The sequence below is a fragment of the Bufo gargarizans genome, chromosome 4 (genome assembly GCF_014858855.1).
Source record: "Bufo gargarizans isolate SCDJY-AF-19 chromosome 4, ASM1485885v1, whole genome shotgun sequence".
In the NCBI taxonomy this organism is placed as follows: Eukaryota; Metazoa; Chordata; class Amphibia; order Anura; family Bufonidae; genus Bufo; species Bufo gargarizans.
This window is the reverse complement of record NC_058083.1, coordinates 309170013-309191184: the sequence shown is the minus strand read 5'-3', so window position 1 is coordinate 309191184 and position 21172 is coordinate 309170013. Positions and strand designations below refer to the sequence as shown.

Genomic DNA, 21172 nt, shown 5'->3' with positions numbered 1-21172 from the left:
ATCCATTGCTTCTTTCGCTGGCTGGCTTCATTTTCTCCATCACATTATATGCACTGCTTGTTTCCATGGTTATGACCACCCTGCAATCCAGCAGTGGTGGTCGTGTGTGCACACTACAGGAAAAAGTGTCTGCCTCTCTGATGGCTGGGACCGTGGAAGCGCACATAGGCTTGTGCTTTTTCCTATAGTTTGCAAGCATGGCCACAGCTGCTGGACTGCAAGGTGGTCAAACCATGGAAACGAGCAGTATATAATCCTTAATATCATACATAATAAATGCCATTTGCTGAAGTGAGACAACCCCTTTAAAAGGGGTTTTCCAGGAAAAGATATTTAAGACTTATCCTCACGATAGGTCATCAGTATAAGATCTGAGGGGGTGCTGCACCTGGGACCGCCACCTATCATCTGTTAGAGGAGTCCTTGAGCACCATAGCCTCTTCCTAGGCAAGTGACATCACTGTACTACGGTCACATGGCCTACTTGCAGCTCAGCTCTATTCAAGTCACTGGGGCTGAGCGCAATTCCAAGCAGCGCGACTATACAATGTATGGCGCTGTCCTTGGAAAGCTACGTGTAGCCTGCATCGCTCACCAGAGTGAGTGCATGGCCTCTCTGATATGGCTGATCATCGGGAATGTGGGGACTTGGATCCCCACTAATAGGTCATCATTCTCTTTTCCAGGATACCCCCTTTAAGCTTCACTTATTTTGACAGGACAAGAAAATGGTAGTTTATGACTTGCTGTTATCTCGTTTTGGCTAACAATTTATGATAATGGAAAATAAAATAATGTTTGTATGTAAAACACTTGTGGCTTGTTCATAACTTTATCTTCTCCTTATTCTGAAGATGGGAAGATGTTTTGTTTGTTTTTTTAGTAGAAAAGCCTTGTGTATGCGTCAAGTCATACTGCAGGATGTTTGTGTATACCCATCAGGATGTAAACTGATGATACAGCACTTGAGGTGATCAAAGATTTGAGATAAAAGAAAAACCTGGTGTTGACGTGACTATAACAGTTATTTTCAACACTGAAAAGAAGCTCAAGTTGTAAGTTAAGAGAGCAACCCCCACTCTTCTGATCCTAGCCAATATACTCACTGAAAGATGCAAGTCTTCGAGTTGACTGATAGGTAATGCTATAAAAAAAAGTCAATCCAAAAATTTTTTAGGGCCCATTTACATGGGAAGGTTATCATGCCAATGATTGGGAAGGAATGGTTTTGCAAATGCTTGTTCCCCTTTAAGGAACATTGAACACAGAAAATGTAGAAAGCATAAAATATCACATTTAATAAGCAGGTTGCACCAAATTTGAACAAACCAAACATCCTCAAGTCCGTGCGCCTGGACACTGGAGTAGAAGATGATCAATGCGGCAGGGCTGCTGGCCCTGCTTCTCTTTTTGGGAAAGTGGCAAGGCTTTCATACTACGAATGAGGTGTATCCTAGTGATAAATCTGGCCCTATGACTTTTCAACTTCACTCAGAAGTGGGCATAACCACCAAGTTTTAATCAAAAATTTGATGCAAAAAAATGCGTAAAAATAAATTAATATCCTAGCAGACCCTCCCTTTATCTCCTTCATTCCCTTGATCATATTTTGTCTGATATGACAATTAAAACAGAGAGATATACTGTATAAAGAAACGTTCTCTGCGTGTCACAGGAGCTCAGCTATGTCCCATTCCTCATCCTCCCTGTGTTATGTGGCTGTAAGACAATTGGCTGGAGCATGAGCCTCCCTGCTGTCACCTGTCTGCAGTACGGCATAAGGGAGATGACTACATGACACTTTCTAATATAGCCTTTATTGAAATTCTACACTATTTTCTATATTTCATAAGTTATATCCCCATGTTTACAAAGTCTTTTGTGCTGTCCACACAGAGGTCCTATCCAAGAGATGGTCGCTGATGGAGGGTCATGTGATCAGACAAACTACACAGAGAGGTTTAAATCCCACCCCTTCCCCTCCATCACCAGTCTATTTCCCACGAAACCATGATAAAGGGATAATAAATTACTTAGATTCAGGAAAACAAAAAATATATAATCTATGTCCTAAAAAGAAACATGGGTGGGAAGTATGTGGTGTCATGGAGATATCCAGGAAACCGGATTACCGGTGAGTGTAATACTCATTTCCCTAGTCATCTCCATGACACCACATCCTGAGAAATAACAAAGAATATTTTAGAGGGCGACGATGGCACAAAGGACTTTCCGTCCAAAGGCCATGTCTTCGCTAATAAAAATGTCTAACTTGTAATGCTTGGTAAAAGTACCGTATTTATCGGCATATAACACGCACTTTTTCCCCCTGAAAATAGGGGGAAAATGATGTATGCGTGTTATACGCTGATATAATGTTAAGAAGCCATGTTTTTACATACCGAATGTATAACATTAAGACGGCGCAGCGCCTGCCGCAGCTCCCTCCTCATGCGCCGCCTGTCCCAGCTCCCTCTGTCATGCGGCGCCTGCCCCAGCTCACTCTGTCATGCGCCGCCTGCCTGTTCATTCATAAAGTGAGATAAGCAGGCAGGCGGCGCATGAGGAGGGAGCTGGGGCAGGCGGCGCATGAGGAGGGAGCTGGGGCAGGCGGCGCATGAGGAGGGAGCTGGGGCAGGCGGCGCATGAGGAGGGAGCTGGGGCAGGCAGCGCATCAGGAGGGAGCTGAGACAGGCGGCGCATGACCGAGGGAGATGCCGGTCTGCGCCGTCTTAATGTTATACCTCCGGTACTACAGTAAGTACCGTACAGCGCGTCTTCAAGAGATCAGATTGAATGTTTAACAGTTGCGGGGCCCGGTGTATTAGAGTAGAGTCACTGCACCGGGCCCCGCCATGAGTGTCCCCGCCTCCTCTCTCCACACTGATCCATCTGATGGGGGATCTGTAGATGACACTTATGGGGATCTGTGGATGACATAAGTGTCATCCACAGAGCCCCATAAGTGTCATCCTTTTACAATATTTACCTTATAAGTGGTAATAATATTAATAAAAAAAAAGTTCTGAGCTACCCTTTTTTTCCTGAAATTTCCCTCTTAAAATGAAGGTGCGTGTTATACGCCTGTGCGTGTTATACGCCGATAAATACGGTATGTACTCTTTTCCAGATTGTTGCCCTATAAATCTGTTGTAGAGAGGTTGATGAACTCTCTGCCCAACAAGCGGCCATGCCTCTTGTAGAGTGTGCTCTAAGAGAAGAAGGGGCTTCCTTCCCTTCCACTTTATAGGCTTCTGAAATAGCTGTTCTTATCCAGCAGGAAACAGAACTTTTCACTGCTATTCTACCTTTATTTGGTCTGCAAAATTGGACAAAAAGGTTCTTGTCAATTCTCTAATCCTTTGTCATTTTAAGATACCTTAATACTGCTCGTCTAACATCCAAGGTATGAAACCTAGTCTCTTGCTCAGTTTTGAGGTTGGCACGAAACAAAGGAATTACTATATCCTGTGATCTATGAAAAGTAAAAACAACTTTTGGTAAAAAACTGGGATCTAACTTAAACACTAGCGTGTCCTGAAAAATACTGAGGAAAGGGTCCCGAATAGACAAGGCCTGGAGTTCACAGACTCATCTTGCTGATGTTATCGCTACAAAAATTTTTTTTTTTAAGGTGAGCCATTTTATGGAAATAGATTCTAATGGTTCAAACGAGCCGGAAGTTAGTCCTGACAAGACTGTGTTAAGGTTCCAAGGGGCTACCATATTTCTGATTGTTGGTCTAAGCCTGTCTGCTGCTTTCAGGAAGCTGGCTATCCAGGGAAACTCTGCCAGACTAGTACTATATAAAGCCCCTAATGCAGAAACCTGAACTCTTAAGGTATTAGGAGAAAGCCCTGGGTCTAATCTGTCCCGAAGGAAATCCAAGATCTTTGATATGTTGGGTTTAAATTGGGCAAATGAATCCCCACACCAAGAGGCAAATTTTCTCCAAACTTTAAAATACGCCTTGTTTGTATTTTGTTTCCTGCTAAGGAGTAAGGTGGAAACCACTTTATTAGATAACCCCAATTTTAAGAGGATGGATTCTTCAGAATCCAGGCAGACATCTTTAGGATTTTTAATATCGGGTGGAGAATGGGCCCTTGATACAACAGATCCGATCTCAGAGGTAGTAGAAGGGGGGCTTCTATGCTGAGTGACTTTAGCAGTGCAAACCAGCTCCTCTTGGGCCAGAATGGAGCTACCAAAATCAAGGTACATTTTTCTCTTTCAAATTTATGAAGGACCTTGGGAAATAGAGGAATGGGCGGGAATGTGTAAACTAGGCAAGATGTCCAGTCCTGATTGAAGGCATCCACCGCAGTCAGGAGATCTCTCGGGTTGAGGGAGAAGAAATTATCTATTTGACGATTTTTCCGGGAGGCAAAAAGATATATTGATGGCTTGCCCCACTTTCTTATTATCAGCTGAAATGCTTCTGGGCATAATGTCCACTCCCCCGAGTCCAGAACATGATGGCTCAGGTAATCTGCTTTTATGTTTAAACCTTTTAGGTGGACTGCCAAGATCGAGATTATATTTTGTTCTGCACAAGAAAATATCTTGTTTGCTAGATTCTGAAGTGGACTGTGTCTCGTCCATCCATGATGCTGAATGAAGGATACTGCTGTTGAATTGTCCGAATAAATTAGAACATGGCGGTGTTTTGATAAATGTGATGTCTTCTTCAGAGCTTCCCCAATTGCTTGTAGTTCTCTGAAGTTTGAGAATAGTTGTCTTATGAGGAGTGGCCATTTGCCCTGGTAGGTTTCCTGCTGAACTACAGTCCACCAACCCTGAATACTGGCGTCCATTGTGATTCTAACAGGACGTTCCTGGTTCCAGTATATTCCCTTCTTTAGATTGCTGTCTATGAGTCACCACTTTAGGGAGTTTTCCGTATCCCCAGAAACGTTTCCGGCTGCTTGGGGAAATATTTGATTTCTCCCAATTGATAATCCACCCTAACAATTGGAGGTGGTTTAGAACTTTCTGTAAATCATTTTGTAATAGATCTTGTTGTCCGCTATCACTAGAAACTGATTGCTTCTTATCTTAGGGCTGCTACTGCCTCCGCCATGACCTTGGTGAACACTCTTGGCGCTGAGGAAATTTCAAAAGGGAGACATACAAATTGATAATGTTGTATGTGACCCCTCGTCTGTATTGCAAATCTTAGGAATTGTCTCAATGTTTTGTATATCGGGATATGGTAATAAGCATCCCTCAACTCGATTGAGCCAATTACCGCTCTCCTTTTTTTATTAATTTTACTGCTGATCTTAAAATTTCCATCTTGAACTTTTTGATATGTAACATGTTTGTTCAAGGGTTCTAGATTTATTATAATTCTGGATTTCGCGTTTGGTTTTTCTACTAAGAATAGATGGGAGTAGAGGCCCTTTCCCAGCTGATCTTTCGGGACAGGTCCTATTGCTCCTAATTTTAGTAAATCGTCTATGCCTATCATTAAGGTACCTTGTTGAGAGGGAGGAAGAGTGGTAATAACACATTTTTCTTGAGAGGAGGACTCTAATTCAACGCAATAACCTTATCTTATGATATTTAGGATCCATGAATTTGATGTTATGTGCTCCCAAGTTCTTAAAAAGGAGCTGAGCCTTTCCCCTACTTGTATGGTGCCATTGTTTTGGGTTAGAGGAGGAGGTTTCCCCTCTTAGGGCTGAGAAGGAAATTCCTTCCCCTACCCCTTTTGCATAACTCCACCTCCCCATTTTTCCCTCGTCTTTCCTTTGTTCCGATTGGTACTGACGGCCACGAAAATTCAGTCTTTTTGATTTAACTCTTTCCTCTGGAAAACCCTTTTTCTTATCAGTGGCGTTTTCTAAGATCTTGTCTAGATCTGGTCCAAAAACTTATTGGCCGTGAAAGGGAAGGGAAATTAGCTTATTTTTGGATATAATATCTCCTATCCCCATGCTTTGAGCCATGTGGCTGTGTTAGATAAAACTGCTGTACGTGCTGAAAGTTTTACGTATTCAGCTGCAGCATCCGCCAAAAAACTAGTTGCCATTTTAAGTAACGGAATGCTCTCCAGAATCTGATCTCTCAGTGTTTTATTGACTAGATGAATCTCCAACTGCTCTAACCACAAATTAAGGGTTCTAGCTACACAAGTAAAAGACACCCCTGGCTTAAGTGCTGCCGTAGTCTCCCAAGTTTTCCTTAGTAGGCTCTCTGCTTTCCAATCCATGGGGTCTTTAAGTTGTGCTGAATCTTCAAATGGCAGGGCGGTATGCTTCGCTACTTTAGCCACGGGAGCGTCTACTCTGGGAATGGAATCCCAATCGGCGCAATCCTCATCATTAAAAGTGTAGTGCCTCTTGATACCCCTACCCACCTTTATCTGGCTTTTCCCATTCTGACCTGATTAATTTTTGAACATTGTCTGGGACTGGGCATACGGTTTTCCTTTTTTCCCCCAGCCCCCCAAATGTATCCTCCTGCACCGACTTAGGCTTTTTAGGCACCTCCATTTGTATTGTGACTCTAATTGCTTTTCTCAGCTCATCAATATCATCCGGATTAAATAGGAAACGTTTACATTCATTATCTTCGTCAGAAGACGCATATGCTTTTTCATACGTTTCGGCGTACGAGTCTCCCAAAACATCAGAATCCAAGAGATACACTGGATTTCTATTATCACAGATGATTTGAGGAGGGTTATGGGGAGCTGGATCCCGGAACGCTAGTGCGGACTGAGAGAAGGATCAGATAAGGATCTCTCCCGCTAGTGCGGGAGAGAAGGATCAGATAACCAGGATGTAGGGGTGGTACACCATGTGCTTGATACCAGGCTACTCACAGCTCCTGGATTTGCTGCAGGCTCCTCCGGGGCCTGTGCACGAGCGCAGACAGTACATGCGGTCCCATGCGAAGATTCCCCTGCGGCGGTCCAGGCGGGCTTCATGCAGAGGGAAAGGAAGATGGCGGCCGGAGCGATACTGTGTTGCGCTCCCGCCGGAGCGTGACGTCAGACGCTGGGGACGGGGCCGGATGTCATAACATCATCTCCCGTCCGCCAGCAGATACTGCGCTTGTTCCTGTGGATCAGATTGCGCTGTTCGGGAGCCATTTGAGCAGGTCCTGCGGTCTTTTACCGTTCCTGTGACCTGCGGCGCCCGGAGATGTTGTCATGACATCCGGCCCCTTCCCCAGCGTCTGACGTCACGCGCCGGCAGGAGCGCATTACCGTGTCGCTCTGGCCGCCATCTTCCTTTCCCTCTGCATGAAGCCCGCCTGGACTGCCGCACAGGAATCTTTGCATGGGTACCTGCGCTCGTGCACAGGCCCCGGAGGAGGAGGGCGGTTGCACTTCTGGATCCGACCTCGGCCTGTCTGTGTGCTTCTCAGGTGGGCCCCAACGAGCCTCCATGCACCTCTCCTGCTTCCTATCCTGATAGGACAGAAAAAACACTGGTGATGGAGAGGAAGGGGTGGGATTTAAACCTCTCTGTGTTTTTCCTGTCTTATCAGAGGAAGTCAGTCTCAGGATGTGGTGTCATGGAGACGACTAGGGAAACAAGGAGATACAACTTATGGAATATAGAAAATGGTGAAGAATTGCAACAAAGCCTATATAAGTAAGTGCCATCTAATCATCTCACAAACACATTGGTCAACAGTAATCAGAAAGTGTACAACCCCTTTAAACTATGCTCACAAGGCCAAGCCACAGCCATCAGTCAGCCACCTGCTAAAGATGGATCAGATCAGCAGATTAAAGGGGTTCTCTGGGCTTTTAATATTGATGACCTATACTCAGGATAGCTCATCAATATCAGATCGGCAGGGGTCCAACACCCGGCACCCCTGCCGATTAGCTGTATGAAGGGAAGGCGCATGCAGTGTGTGCCTGCTGTCTCCGATCTCTCTTCCTGCTCGCCATAAAGATAGCAGCAGGGAGAAGGAAGAGAGAAGGAGACTGCACGAGCGCATGGCATCACGCACCTTCTCTTCATACCGCTGATCGGCAGGGATAATATGATCTGATATTGATGACCGATTCTGAGGCTAGGTCATCAATATTAAAAGCCTGGAGAACCCCTTTACATTCACACGTACGTAAGTGTTTTGCGGATCCGCAAAACACGGACACCTGCAATGTGCGATCCGCAATCATTACGGACAAGAATAGGACATGTTCTATATTTTTCAGGAACGGAATTGCGGATCCCGAAAAAAAAGGATGCGGATCCCGGAAATGCGGATGCAGATCCCGGAAATGCGGATGCAGATCCCGGAAATGCGGATGCAGATCCCGGAAATGCGGATGCAGATCCCGGAAATGCGGATGCAGATCCCGGAAATGCGGATGCAGATCCCGGAAATGCGGATGCAGATCCCGGAAATGCGGATGCAGATCCCGGAAATGCGGATGCAGATCCCGGAAATGCGGATGCAGATCCCGGAAATGCGGATGCAGATCCCGGAAATGCGGATGCAGATCCCGGAAATGCGGATGCAGATCCCGGAAATGCAAATTCGCATCCGTTCCTGCCCCATTGAAAGTGAATGGGTCCGCAAATTGCGGAACGAATGCGGACCCAAATTACGGACATGTGAATGGACCCTTAGGCCTCCTGCACACGACCGTTTTTTTTCCCCCGTTTACTGACTGTTTTTTGCGTTCCGTATACGGTCCGTATATGGAACCATGCATTTCAATGGTTCCGCAAGAAAAACGGAATGTACTCCGTATGCATTACGTTTCCGTATTTCCGTTTTTCCATTCCGTTTAAAGATAGAACATGTCCTATTATTGCCCGCAAATCACGTTCCGTGGCTCCATTCAAGTCAATGGGTCCGCAAAAAAACGCAATGCATCCATATGTCCACCGTTTCCGTTCCGTTTTTTGCGGAACCATCTATTGAAAATGTTATGCCCAGCCCAATTTTATCTATGTAATTACTGTATATGCCATACGAAAAAACGGAACAGAAACAAAAAACGGAACAACAGATTAGTGAAAAACGGACCACAAAACACTGAAAAAGCCATACGGTCATGTGCAGGAGGCCTTACGCTGTGTTCTCTGCATGATTACTACCCAACTGTTTGTATCAGGATCATGCAGCAAGTGCTGTAGAATAACCGTGACAGCAGTTATATTTCTTTTTTTACTTTCATCACTCCTTCCCAGGCTTTTCTTAACCTCAGTGGAGTTTACTGATAAGCCAGTACAGCAACTGGATTAGTAAAGGTTTAACTACTGGTAGAGCAGAGGCAACATAAAACTTTCCTTGCTGTAGACAAAACATCAACCACAAGGCTCAGCACTCAACACGATGCTTGTGTCTGTGTGTGAGCTCTCTAGTAATGGCCGCACACTCTGCACAAAGGTTACAACTAGAAGAATGTAAAACATTCAGACACAACAATGATGTCTATGTGGGATTAAACAAATAATCCTTCTAGCTCAATGTTATCTTTCATACAGAAATGGTTATTTCTTCCCTTTAAAACACTGCCTCTCAGTCACTGCTGATGTGCATATTGTTTTCTACATGTACAGTAAAAAGCTTTCCTTCGACAGATGGAAAACTTAGGAAATGGGACGAAAGATAAAAAAAAGGCAAAAGAAACAAACAGCAGGTGGACTAATCATCATATCTCACAAATGTAACCCTCCTAATCTGCAATTCAGATCATAGGAAACATGCTTGGACGGCATCTGCATCATCACTTAAACTCATTGCAAACTCAGGACCTTCTTAACCCCTTCCCGACACAGCGATTTTCCATTTTTGTTTTTTACTTGCTGCCTTCCCAGAGCCATAACTTTTTTATTTTTCTATTCACATGATTTTTATTAATGGCACCAATTTATATTGCGTACAATGTAGTGAGAAGCAGGAAAAAATTCCAAATAGGGTGTGACTGGAAATAAAATTCCACTATAGTTTTATGGGTTTCGTTTTTACAGCGTTCCCTATGCAGAGACCTTTGGGTCGGTATCGTGACAGAGATATCACAATTATATAGTTTTTTTCTTTGCATAGCCATTTTCTGGCTCCCATACCTTAATTTATATTTTATTTTTTTACGGTGTTCCCGTGTGGGTTAAATTACATAACTGTATTGCATAGGGTATTACAGATGCACCAAAACCAACTTTATATAGTGTTTTTTTTTGTTTTTTTAACCCCTTAAGGACCCTGCCATATTTCACCTTAAGGACCAGGCCATTTTTTGCAAATCTGACCAGTGTCACTTTATGTGGTGATAACTTCAAAACGTTTTTACTTATCCAGGCTATTCTTTGACTGTTTTCTCATCACATATTGTATTTCATGACAGTGGTAAATTTGAGTCAAAAAATTATTTTTATTTATAAAAAATACCAAATAAAAAAAAAATAGAAAAATTTCCAAATTTCAATTTCTCTACTTTTATAATACATAGTAATAACTCCAAAAATAGTTATTACTTTACATTCCCCACATGTCTACTACATGTTTGGATCATTTTGGGAATGTCATTTTATTTTTTTGGGCTGTTAGAAGGCTTAAAAGTTTAGAAGCAAATCTTGAAATTTTTCAGAAAATTTCCAAAACCAACTTTTTAAGGGTTCAAGTTCAGGTCAGAAGTCACTTTGTGAGGCTTACATAATATAAACCACTCAAAAATGACCCCATTTTAGAAACTACACTCCTCAATGTATTCAAAACTGATTTTACAAACTTTTTTTGTAAAGGGTTTTAGGTGTAAAGTGTTTTAGGTGTAAAGGGTTACAAAATTTAACTTTTGTGGCAGACTTTTTACTTTATTAAAAAAATTTCCACTAACAAATCAAGGGTTAACAGCCAAAAAAACTCGATATTTATTGCCCGGATTCTGTAGTTTACAGAAACACCCCATATGTGGTCGTAAACTGCTGTACGGGCACACGGTATTGCGCAGAAGGAAAGGAACGCCATATGGTTTTTGGAAAGCAGATTTCACTGGGATAATTTTAAGCTGCCATGTCACATTTGAAGCCCCCCTGATGCACCCCTAGAGTAGAAACTCCAAAAAAGTTATCCCATTTTGGAAACTATGGGATAAGGTGGCAGTTTTGTTGGTACTATTTTAGGGTACATAAGATTTTTGGTTGCTCTATATTACACTTTTCGTGAGGCAAGGTAACAAAAAATAGCTGCTTTGGCACCGTTTTTATTTTTTGTTATTTACAACATTCATCTGACAGGTTAGATCATGAGGTATTGTTATAGAGCAGGTTGTTACGGACGCGACAATACCAAATAGGACTCAGGGCTCCAGATGGCGACCAAAATGGTCGCCAATGCGACTTAGAATTTACAAATAGTGACAAGACTTTTTAGTCCTGTCGCCATATGCGACTAGACCCTCCGCGGCAGCTCTGCTGTTGAACAGCGGCGGGCACAGGAGCTGATAGTTCTCTGCCCCGCCGCCGCCGATGTTCTCCTCAGTCTGAGTCAGCTCGGTCACAGCACACAATAGCAGAGCCGCTGGCAGCAGTGTAATCTGATCCTAGAGTGAAAGCTGCTTCTGCCAGCCCCTCCCCTCCCCGCCCACCAACCAACCAATCAGAGCTGAGGCAAGGCAAGCACTAGCAGCTCTGAGTCACTGACAAGTACAGGGAGAAAGAATCGAATGAGTCACAGGTGAAAAGAACTAAAGATCCGACTTGTGACTCATTCGATTCTTTCTTAGACTCCCTGTACAGTGTGCCCCCCCAACACCCCAGTATAAGAAACATTGGTGGCACAGTGTGCCCCCCCAACACCCCAGTATAAGAAACATTGGTGGCTCAGTGGGAAGTGCCAATGAGGGTTAAAAAAAATTAACACACCTCCTCCAGTTGATCGCGTAGCTGCCGGTCTCCTGTTCTTTCTTCAGGACCTGTGGTGATGTCACTGAGCTCACCACATGGTCCATTACCATGGTGAGGAATCATGTGATGTATCATGTGATGAGCACAGTGATGTCACCACAGGTCCTTTGACAGGTCCTGAAGAAACAACAGGAGACGATCAATTGGAGGAGGTGAGTTAATTTTTATTTTTATTTTTTAACCCTCATTGCACTGCCCACTGCGCTACCAATGTTTATTATATTGAGGGGGGTGCACTGCGCCAACAATGTTTATTATACTGGGGTGTTGGGGGGGTGCGCACTGCGCCACCAATGTTTATTATATTGAGGGGGGGGCACACTGCGCCACCAATGTTTATTATACTGGGGTGTTGGGGGGGGGGGTGCGCACTGCACCACCAATGTTTATTATATTGAGGGGGGGGCACACTGCGCCACCAATGTTTATTATACTGGGGTGTTGGGGGGGGTGCACTGCGCCACCAATGTTTCTTATATTGGGGGGCGCACTGCGCCACCAATGTTTATCATACTGGGGTGTTGGGGGGGCGCACTACGCCACCAATGTTAATTATACTGACCTTCTACTATGCATTCTGTATTAAAGAATGCTATTATTTTCCCTTAGAACCATGTTATAAGGGAAAATAATACAGTGAATAGACTTTCATCCTAGCAACCATGCGTGAAAATCGCACCGCATCCGCACTTGCTTGCGGATGCTTGCGATTTTCACTCAGCCCCATTCACTTCTATGGGGTCTGCGTTGCGTGAAAAACGCACAACATAGAGCATGCTGCGATTTTCACGCAACGCACAAGTGATGTGTGAAAATCACCCCTCATGTGCACAGCCCCATAGAAGTGAATGGGTCCGGATTTAGTGCGGGTGCATTCCGGTATTTTGAATGCCAGATACGGCACTAATACATTCCTATGGGAAAAAATGCTGGATCCGGCATTCAGGCAAATCTTCAGTTTTTTTCGCCGGAGATAAAACCGTAGCATGCTGCGGTTTTATCTTTTGCCTGATCAGTCAAAATGACTGAACTGAAGACCTCCTGAAGCATCCTGAACGGATTACTCTCTATTCAGAATGCATAGGGATATGCCTGATCAGTTCTTTTCTGGTATTGAGCCCCTAGGACTGAACTCCGTGCCGGAAAAGAAAAACACTAGTGTGAAAGTACCCTAAAATATTAAGTTTAAATCCCCCCTTTCCCAATTTTACATATAAAATATATAAACAATAAATAAAAAAACATATTACATAGCGCTGTCCAAACTATTAAATTATAAAAAAATATCTCCTATGCGGGGAGCATTCGCCATTTTTTAGTCACCTTGTCACCCCAAAAAATAGGATAGGACTGTTCTATTATGGGCCGAATGTTTCATAAAATGCGAAATGCACGCGGCTTTTTTTGGTGTTTTTTTTTTTTTGCGCAGTATTGAGTATCGCAATACTTTTTTATGGTGATGAAAGCGAATCAAAATTTTGGTATCAAAACAACCCTATGCCGATCTGATCGGCGTAGCGTTGTCACGATACCAAAATTTAGATTCGTTTCAATTTGGCGACTAAAAATTTGATTTGGCGACTAAATTTTGCAGTTCAGGAGCCAATGGCTACTAGGTATTTTTTTTTGTCTGGAGCACTGGGACTGGTTGGTTGTTTCAGTTTTACATAATAAAGCATTTTTTAAAATATTTTTTTTTTTAGTGTCGCCACATTCGGAAAGCTGTATTTTTATTTATTTTTTGGGCGACTGTCTTGTGTAGGGGCTCATTTTTTTCAGGAGGAGATGACAGTTTGATTGGCTCTATTTTAGGGTGCATATGACTTTTTGATCGCTTGGTATTACACTTTTTGTGATGTAAAGTGACAAAAATAGCTTTTTTGACAGCGTTTACATTTTTTTTTTTTTTTACGGTGTTCACCTGTTGGGTTAGGTCATGTGATATTTTTATAGAGCAGGTTCTTACGGACACGGCGATACCCAATTTTTTTTATTTATGTAAGTTTTACACAATGATATCATTTTTGAAACAAAAAAAATCCCCATAGTCTGAGAGCCATAGTTTTTTCAGTTTTTGGGCGATTGTCTTAAGTAGGGTATCATTTCTGCGGCATGAGATGACAATTTGATTGGCACTATTTTTGGGTGCATATGACTTTTTGATTGCTTGCCATTACACTTTTTGTGACGTAAGGTGACAAAAAAAAGGTATTTTTTAAACAAAAAAAAAAAATCATGCTTTAGTGTCTCCATAGTCTGAGAGCCATATTTATTTATTTTTTGGGGCAATTGTCTTAGGCCTATTGCACACGGCCGTTTTTTTTTCCAGTTTACTGGCCGTTTTTTGCGTTCCGTATACGGTCCGTATACGGAACCATTCATTTCAATGGTTCCGCAAAAAAAACGGAATGTACTCCGTATGCATTCCGTTTCCGTATTTCCGTTTTCCGTTCGTTTAACATAGAACATGTCCTATTATTGCCCGCAAATCACAGTCCGTGGCTCCATTCAAGTCAATGGATCCGCAAAAAAAACGGAACACATACGGAAATGCATCCGTATGTCTTCCGTTTCCGTTCCGTTTTTTCCTGAACCATCTATTGAAAATGTTATGCCCAGCCCAATTTTATCTATGTAATTACTGTATACTAAATATGCCATACGGAAAAACGGAACGGAAAAACGGAACAGAAACGGAAACACAACGGAAACAAAAAACGGAACAACGGATCCATGAAAAACGGACTGCAAAACACTGAAAAAGCCATACGGTCGTGTGCAATAGGCCTTAGGTAGGGGCTCATTTTTTGCGTGATGAGGTGACGATTAGATTAGTACTATTTTGGGGGTATATGCCTTTTTGATTGCTTAGTCTTGCACTTTTAGTGATGTAAGGTGACAAAATTTTTTTTTATTTAGCACAGTTTTTATTTTATTTTTTTGACGGTGTTCATCTGAGGGGTTAGGGCATGTGATATTTTTATAGAGCCGGTCAATACGGACGCGGCTATATCTAATATGTCTACTTTTTCTTTTTTCACAATTTTTTTTACAATTTTCTTTCCCTTTATTTTGGCAAAAGGAGATTTTCTATTTTACTTGGAAAACTTTTACATTTTTTTTTCACTTTTTTTTTTGTCCGACTCTGGGACTTCAACTTTTGGTGGTCTGATCCCCTTTACAATGTCATGCATTGGCTGTAAATGTATTACACACTTTAATACACTTACAGCCTGCTTGCCTGTGAGATCCAGGGGGCTGGATCTCACAGGCTCTACCGGAAGGCAGCCACGATGCCTAAGGAAGGCATTGGGCTGTCTTCCCAGCCATCAGGTCCCCGTCATATCAGCGCGGGGACCCAATGGCCAACCCGCACATGTCTGAAGCCTGCATGTGCCACGGTCAGCGCTGACCGCGGCCGTGCAGGGGTTAATGCGCCGGCATCGGTGATTTCACCGATGCCGGCGCATGCAGCAGGGGTCCGGCTATCAGTGACTGCCGGACCCCTGTCTCTGATGGGGCGGGCGCAGCTCCTGCACCCGCCCGATCACCATGCAGTACATGTACGTCACTGGTCCTTAAGTCACGGCCAGATATGATGTACATGTAGGTCATGGGTCCTTAAGGAGTTTAAGAAAGATACTTTATTGATAACATTTTTATTTTATTTTTTATTATATTTATTAGTTCCACAAAGGGACCTGAACAATTGATCCTTTGATCACTTGTATACTACACTGCACTACTTATCTAGTCTGTGTTACATTATGTATTATGAGCTACCTCCCGCTGCACCATCTAATGGGTTTAAAAGCCTGGGATCAAACCTAGTCAATGCAGTAGAAGCCCGCCTGTATATTACAACTGTGCCTGCGTTATACACATGATGTAGCTGTACGTTGAGGTGTGGGAGATTAGCCCTCGCCTACACATACAGTTACATCATGGATTAAAAGGGTTTTCCAGTGTTATGTAAAATGTAATCAAAGCCCACATGTACAAAGACTAGAAGAAGTCTAAGAGACAAATTTATTAAAAAGTACACACTTTTTAATACATTTTACATATTTGGAACTAAATGAAAGAAAGTCAAATCTGCCATTTGAACCATTTTCTTGCTTTCTCCCTAACCGCTTGTTGACCGCCCGCAGACTATATATGTTCCTGGTGGCATATATCTTTGCATGGACTTTTAAAACTGATGGTATCTATGTGCGGTCCACATTCTTTTGCAGCCCAATAGAAATAAATGGGTCTACGCGCAATCTGCAAAAAATGCATATCAGACAAAGACCCAAAGTATGGTCATGTGAAAGTAGCCTTAATCTTAATCTTCTGCTGTTCTGTTGCATGTTCGGCTGCTGGGTGGCTCTGGGGGCAAGTCTTAGCCAAGGCGGTGGGGCTGACTGGGGGAGGCTACCGCTCCAGTCTGTTTTACAGCCAGACACATGACAATGAGGAGGAGAGGGGGCATGGCCGAGCTCTTGGGGCCCACAGTGAAGGGTTCTATATATATATAAATATATATATATATATATAAATAATCTGTGATATCACAGAAAATAGGATCAAAGGAAATGAGATAAGATTTGCTTATATTCTGGTGCATTTGACTCCTTGGAATTTCTAACTTTTTACACTTGGCGAGTGACACAAAAGTCAAAATGTTTATGCAAATTTGGTGTAAACTACTTAGGCCTCTTTCATACTTGCGTTGTCCGGATCCGGCGTGTACTCCACTTGCCGGAATTACACGCCGGATCCGGAAAAACACAAGTGTACTGAAAGCATTTGAAGACGGATCCGTTACTATGGCAGCCAGGACGCTATTAAAGTCCTGGTTGCCATAGTAGGAGCGGGGAGCGGTATACTTACAGTCCGCGCGGCTCCCGGGGCGCTCCAGAGTGACCTCAGAGCGCCCCATGCGCATGGATGACGTGTCATGCGATCACGTCATCCATGCGCGTGGGGCGCCCTGACGTCACTCTGGAGCACCCCGGGAGCCGCACGGACGGTAAGTATACTGCTCCCCCGCTCCCCGCTACACTTTATCATGGCTGCCAGGACTTTAGTGTCCCGGCAGCCATGGTAACCATTCAGAAAAAGCTAAACGTCGGATCCGGCAATGCGCCGAAACGACGTTTAACTTAAGGCCGGATCCGGATCAATGCCTTTCAATGGGCAGTAATTCCGGATCCGGGCTTGCGGCAAGTCTTCAGGATTTTTGGCCGGAGCTAAAAGCGCAGCATGCTGCAGTATTTTCTCCGGCCAAAAAACGTTCCGGAACTAAAGACATCCTGATGCATCCTGAACGGATTTCACTCCATTCAGAATGCATTAGGATAAAACTGATCAGGATTCTTCCGGCATAGAGCCCCGACGACGGAACTCTATCCCGGAAGAAAAGAACGCAGGTGTGAAAGAGCCCTTAGTAAAAGTGGACCTTTGTGTTTCAGTTCCTCACCGTCTGTGAATGGAAACAATCTTGCTCATACCCAGAGGCTGAAACAAACAACCATATCCACTCAAGGCCATTCTGTGTAAGCTAAAAACACAATGGTCTATTTAGTCCTGTTAGTTTGCTATATTGTATCTGAAAAGATACTCTAGGCTGCTTAGCTCACAGCCGATGGCCTAGGCTGGATGTAAGAAGAATTCTAGCCACCACCAATCTTCAAAATGTTGAGGACATAAAATAAAAATGGTAAATGTTGAACTGGCAGAATATAACAGTCAATGTTCAATGGAGGACATCTTACATACAACTGACTCATCCGGACATTACTACGGAAAGAAATATAAGGAAGCATCAGGCAAAATATGAAAACACTTACTCTGGCTTGTACACAGGTAGCCAGTAGACCAACCTCCCTCCTACAACTAGAAACTCAGCCGCAAAGTTCAACAGGTCCAAAAAGATATCACTTAAGTGGTAGGTTAGCTGGACAGGCACATGACTTTCTGGACTGGAAGGAAAAGAAAACCATTAGACCATGTGTACTGCTAACCAAATTGCCATAATACAATAATTAATTGAAACCTTAAAGGGGTTGTTCATCTTCTGGGGGTCTTGTGGCCGGACCTGCGGAGGGAAGAATACTAACCTGCTCCCTGCTGCTTGGTCCATGCTGCTTTGCCTCCTGCCACCACAGGAGTTCGGGTCCCCCGCTGTCAACATCCGCTGCAGCCAATGTCGCTGCAGCCAGTGACTGGCTGTAGTGGTGACCTGTCCCACTGACGTGACATCAATTGGTCACTTGACGCAAGGGGGGCAGGTCACCTCTGTGGCCAGTCATTGGCTGCAGCGGAATCAAACCAGATGTTGACAGTAGGGGACCTGAACTCTGTTTCGGTGGCAGGGGGGAAAAGCAGCATGGATAAAGTGGCAGGGAGCAGGTAAGTATGCTTCCCTCTGCAGGTCCGGCCACAAGGGGGGAGGGGAATCTGCCCCCAGAAGATGAACAATCCTTTTAATGAGGACACAAAGCAGATTCAGCAAAACCACAAAATGTCTACTTTAATTAAATCATGCTCCTTTCAAGCCTCTCTGCATACCTTGAAGCTGAAGTGAAAGGAATTGGCTGGTCAGCAGCGATGAGCGAACCCGAACTGCAAATTTCGGTTTCATACCGAACTTTGCAAGTTTAGGTATCCGGACCCGAACCCGGACTTTTTCACTGAAGTCCGGGTTTGGGTGATTTTATTATTTTCCGTTGTAACTTCCACGGGTTCCCTACTGATCAGCTAAGAAGATAAAAGCAATATATTTGTCATGAACAGTGCTGTGTGGCAAGACATTCCATCTGTCAATCATGTGCTCTTGCCTTGGATTTTCCCCGCTTTCCTTGGACGGGCACAGCCGTCATCTGGACAACTCACTTAAAGGCATACAGTGTGCCCGCGCTGTTTGCCCAAGCAACTGACACGCTGCAAGAAAAGGGGAAGGTCACATGATCGCATACAGGACATCTTGTCGCGAGGGTAAACATGGCGCTGTTCCAGTCATGTGACCATGGAGCAGAAGGGAGGGTCACAGCCGAAAGCTAACCAGACAACTCCCTGAAGCATGTTCATTTGCAACAGTCTTCCTATAAACTCACATAGTTATCTCTCTCCTTAACAGATGGGTAGCAACTAATATGAGCTGCAAAGTCACGTTTCATTTTTGTATACTTTCTGTACGTTTACATGTTACATCACAATAGCCCAGTAAGTGACCCTCGACAGGTGCACTGAGAAATAACTTACAATTGGTCTGTCTTTATAACTTCTTTCTGCGTGCCGGTCTTTCTAGTTGACTCCCGAATGCCATATGGGGCTAAATAGGGAGAAAGAATTACAGTCACGGTGCCAATAATATGTACATGGTTTATTTACAAACCCCGGCAGAGCCTTGATTTCTGTCAGATCCTGACACTCCGATTTCTTTTGCTTCCATTATTGGAATGCAGTTAATGGTTTTGATCTTCTGTCAGTTTGAGAAGACAAGGTCACAGAAGGGCCAGAAAACAGCCGCCAACCAGACGTAGCATTTCAAACAGTGAACAGCTCCAGCTGTGATGGAGACTTCCCCTTATTATATCTCCCTCCAGCACCATTAAATCTAAAAATACGCGTCACCCACTAAACACGGAGCGTGGCTCAGAACAGGTGTGCACAAGACCCATTTTAAAGGGAATGTGTCATCACAAAACAACCTAATGTTTAAATTAACCATGTTTGTATGTTCAACTTTTTTTGTTAGAATTTTTGATTTTTTTGTTTACATTTTCCATGTCACTACCTAGATAAAAAAATAATAATGAAAATTAACCTGTATTCACACTGGCTGCGGGGCCTAATAATATGTCGAGACCGTTCTGTACTGATAACTTTTCAGTAGCCATCACCCTATCACAGGCAGAATTACTATGACAGATGTGTTCTCTGTAGAGGTGACACAGGATCCAGCATTCATAGTAGGTGATATTGCAGCTTGTCTGCTCCCTCCTGACCTCTGCACAGGTCACAGAGCATGCCTAGAAAACTCTCCCATAGACGACAATGATGTCTACACAGTCTATTGTGTCTATAGACAAGAAGTCTTAACATGTTTGAGGCTAAGTGGCCAGTGTGAAAATGGCTTGATTTTAGGATTTTTAAGCATAAAAAAGCCATGGAAAATAAAAATAAATAAAAAATCAGCAAAAATTGTAAAAAGAAACTGTTTAACATAAAAATTTGATTTAGACAATAGCCCTTTTCTGATTACACATTCCCTTTCAAATAAAAGGACTAGGTGCTTAATTGTGACCCATGTTTCCCCTAATCTAAAAATACTACCTACTATCCAGACAGCCCTACAGACAGGAATCGCCTTGGCTTTACCTAATCCTCTACACACTGTGATGGGAGATTGAGGCTTGAGCTGCTATGTACACTGCCTCTCCCTCTGCTAGTCAGGGGTATTCCAAGTTTGGCTGAAGGGGCCATACACCTTAGATAGCTGTCCAACCCTCCCATATACACATTCTTGCTCACCATGGCCAAGTGTGTAAGGGGTTCTCAATATAGAGATGGGAATAAGCTGCTGCCAGAAACCCCTAGCAGTGGCTTATCTCTCTTGAGAACAAAACGATCGGTCACACTGAAATCCAGCTATCAACGAGAATTAGTTACAGGCAGACTATGCCAAATACAAGCCTCTTGTCAGTGAAAAGGCAAGCTCATAAAATTTACAGTATTTTTGGGTCTATAAGGTGCACTTTTTAGCAAGAAAAAAAATCTTGATAAAAAGTGCCTGCATCTTATAGTCCACAGTCAAGGTGGTCCAACAGGTCCAGACCCCCTGCTTCATTAATGATCCAGCAGAGCACTCATACATTGCTTTTCCCGATCAAAAAGGAAAAAAGTTTCAGCCAAGAGAAGACACCAAAAGTTTATGGACTGAATCCATCAAATGTGAATGTCTTTTATACCTCCCCTGATATCTTAGACACTTACGGTCTGTAATGATTGCATCAAACAACGGCCCTTTTCTCCAGATAGGTTTGGATGCATCAGACACTAGGACATCAAGATAGTATTTCTCCAACCCATACTGGCGTAAATTGGCCCTTATGTTCTCATCTGGCCCTCTCCACTTCTGGTTCATTCGAGTGGCTTTACCTGAAGGTCGATGGAAAGAATATGAAACATAAATGTCTAAAAAATGTAAAAGGTGTTCTCTGTGTGATAAAAGTTCTCTAAATTATTAAAGAAGAAAAAAAAAAAACTTATACTGGTACCTCCCACACTCCAAAGACACA

General features: G+C 43.4%; 1 protein-coding gene across 3 annotated transcripts in view; it reads right to left on the bottom strand.

Moving 5' to 3' along the window:
* The window catches only part of TRMT11 (tRNA methyltransferase 11 homolog), a 77406-nt gene that overhangs the window by 29816 nt on the left and 26418 nt on the right, over positions 1 to 21172 (bottom strand). For all 3 annotated transcript variants that reach the window (XM_044289114.1, XM_044289115.1, XM_044289116.1), the window contains 3 exons: positions 20868 to 21032; positions 19134 to 19203; positions 17720 to 17851 (listed from right to left, as the gene is read on the bottom strand). In XM_044289114.1, coding sequence (XP_044145049.1) covers positions 17720 to 17851; positions 19134 to 19203; positions 20868 to 21032 — 367 coding nt within the window. The remainder of the gene's footprint in view (positions 1 to 17719; positions 17852 to 19133; positions 19204 to 20867; positions 21033 to 21172) is intronic.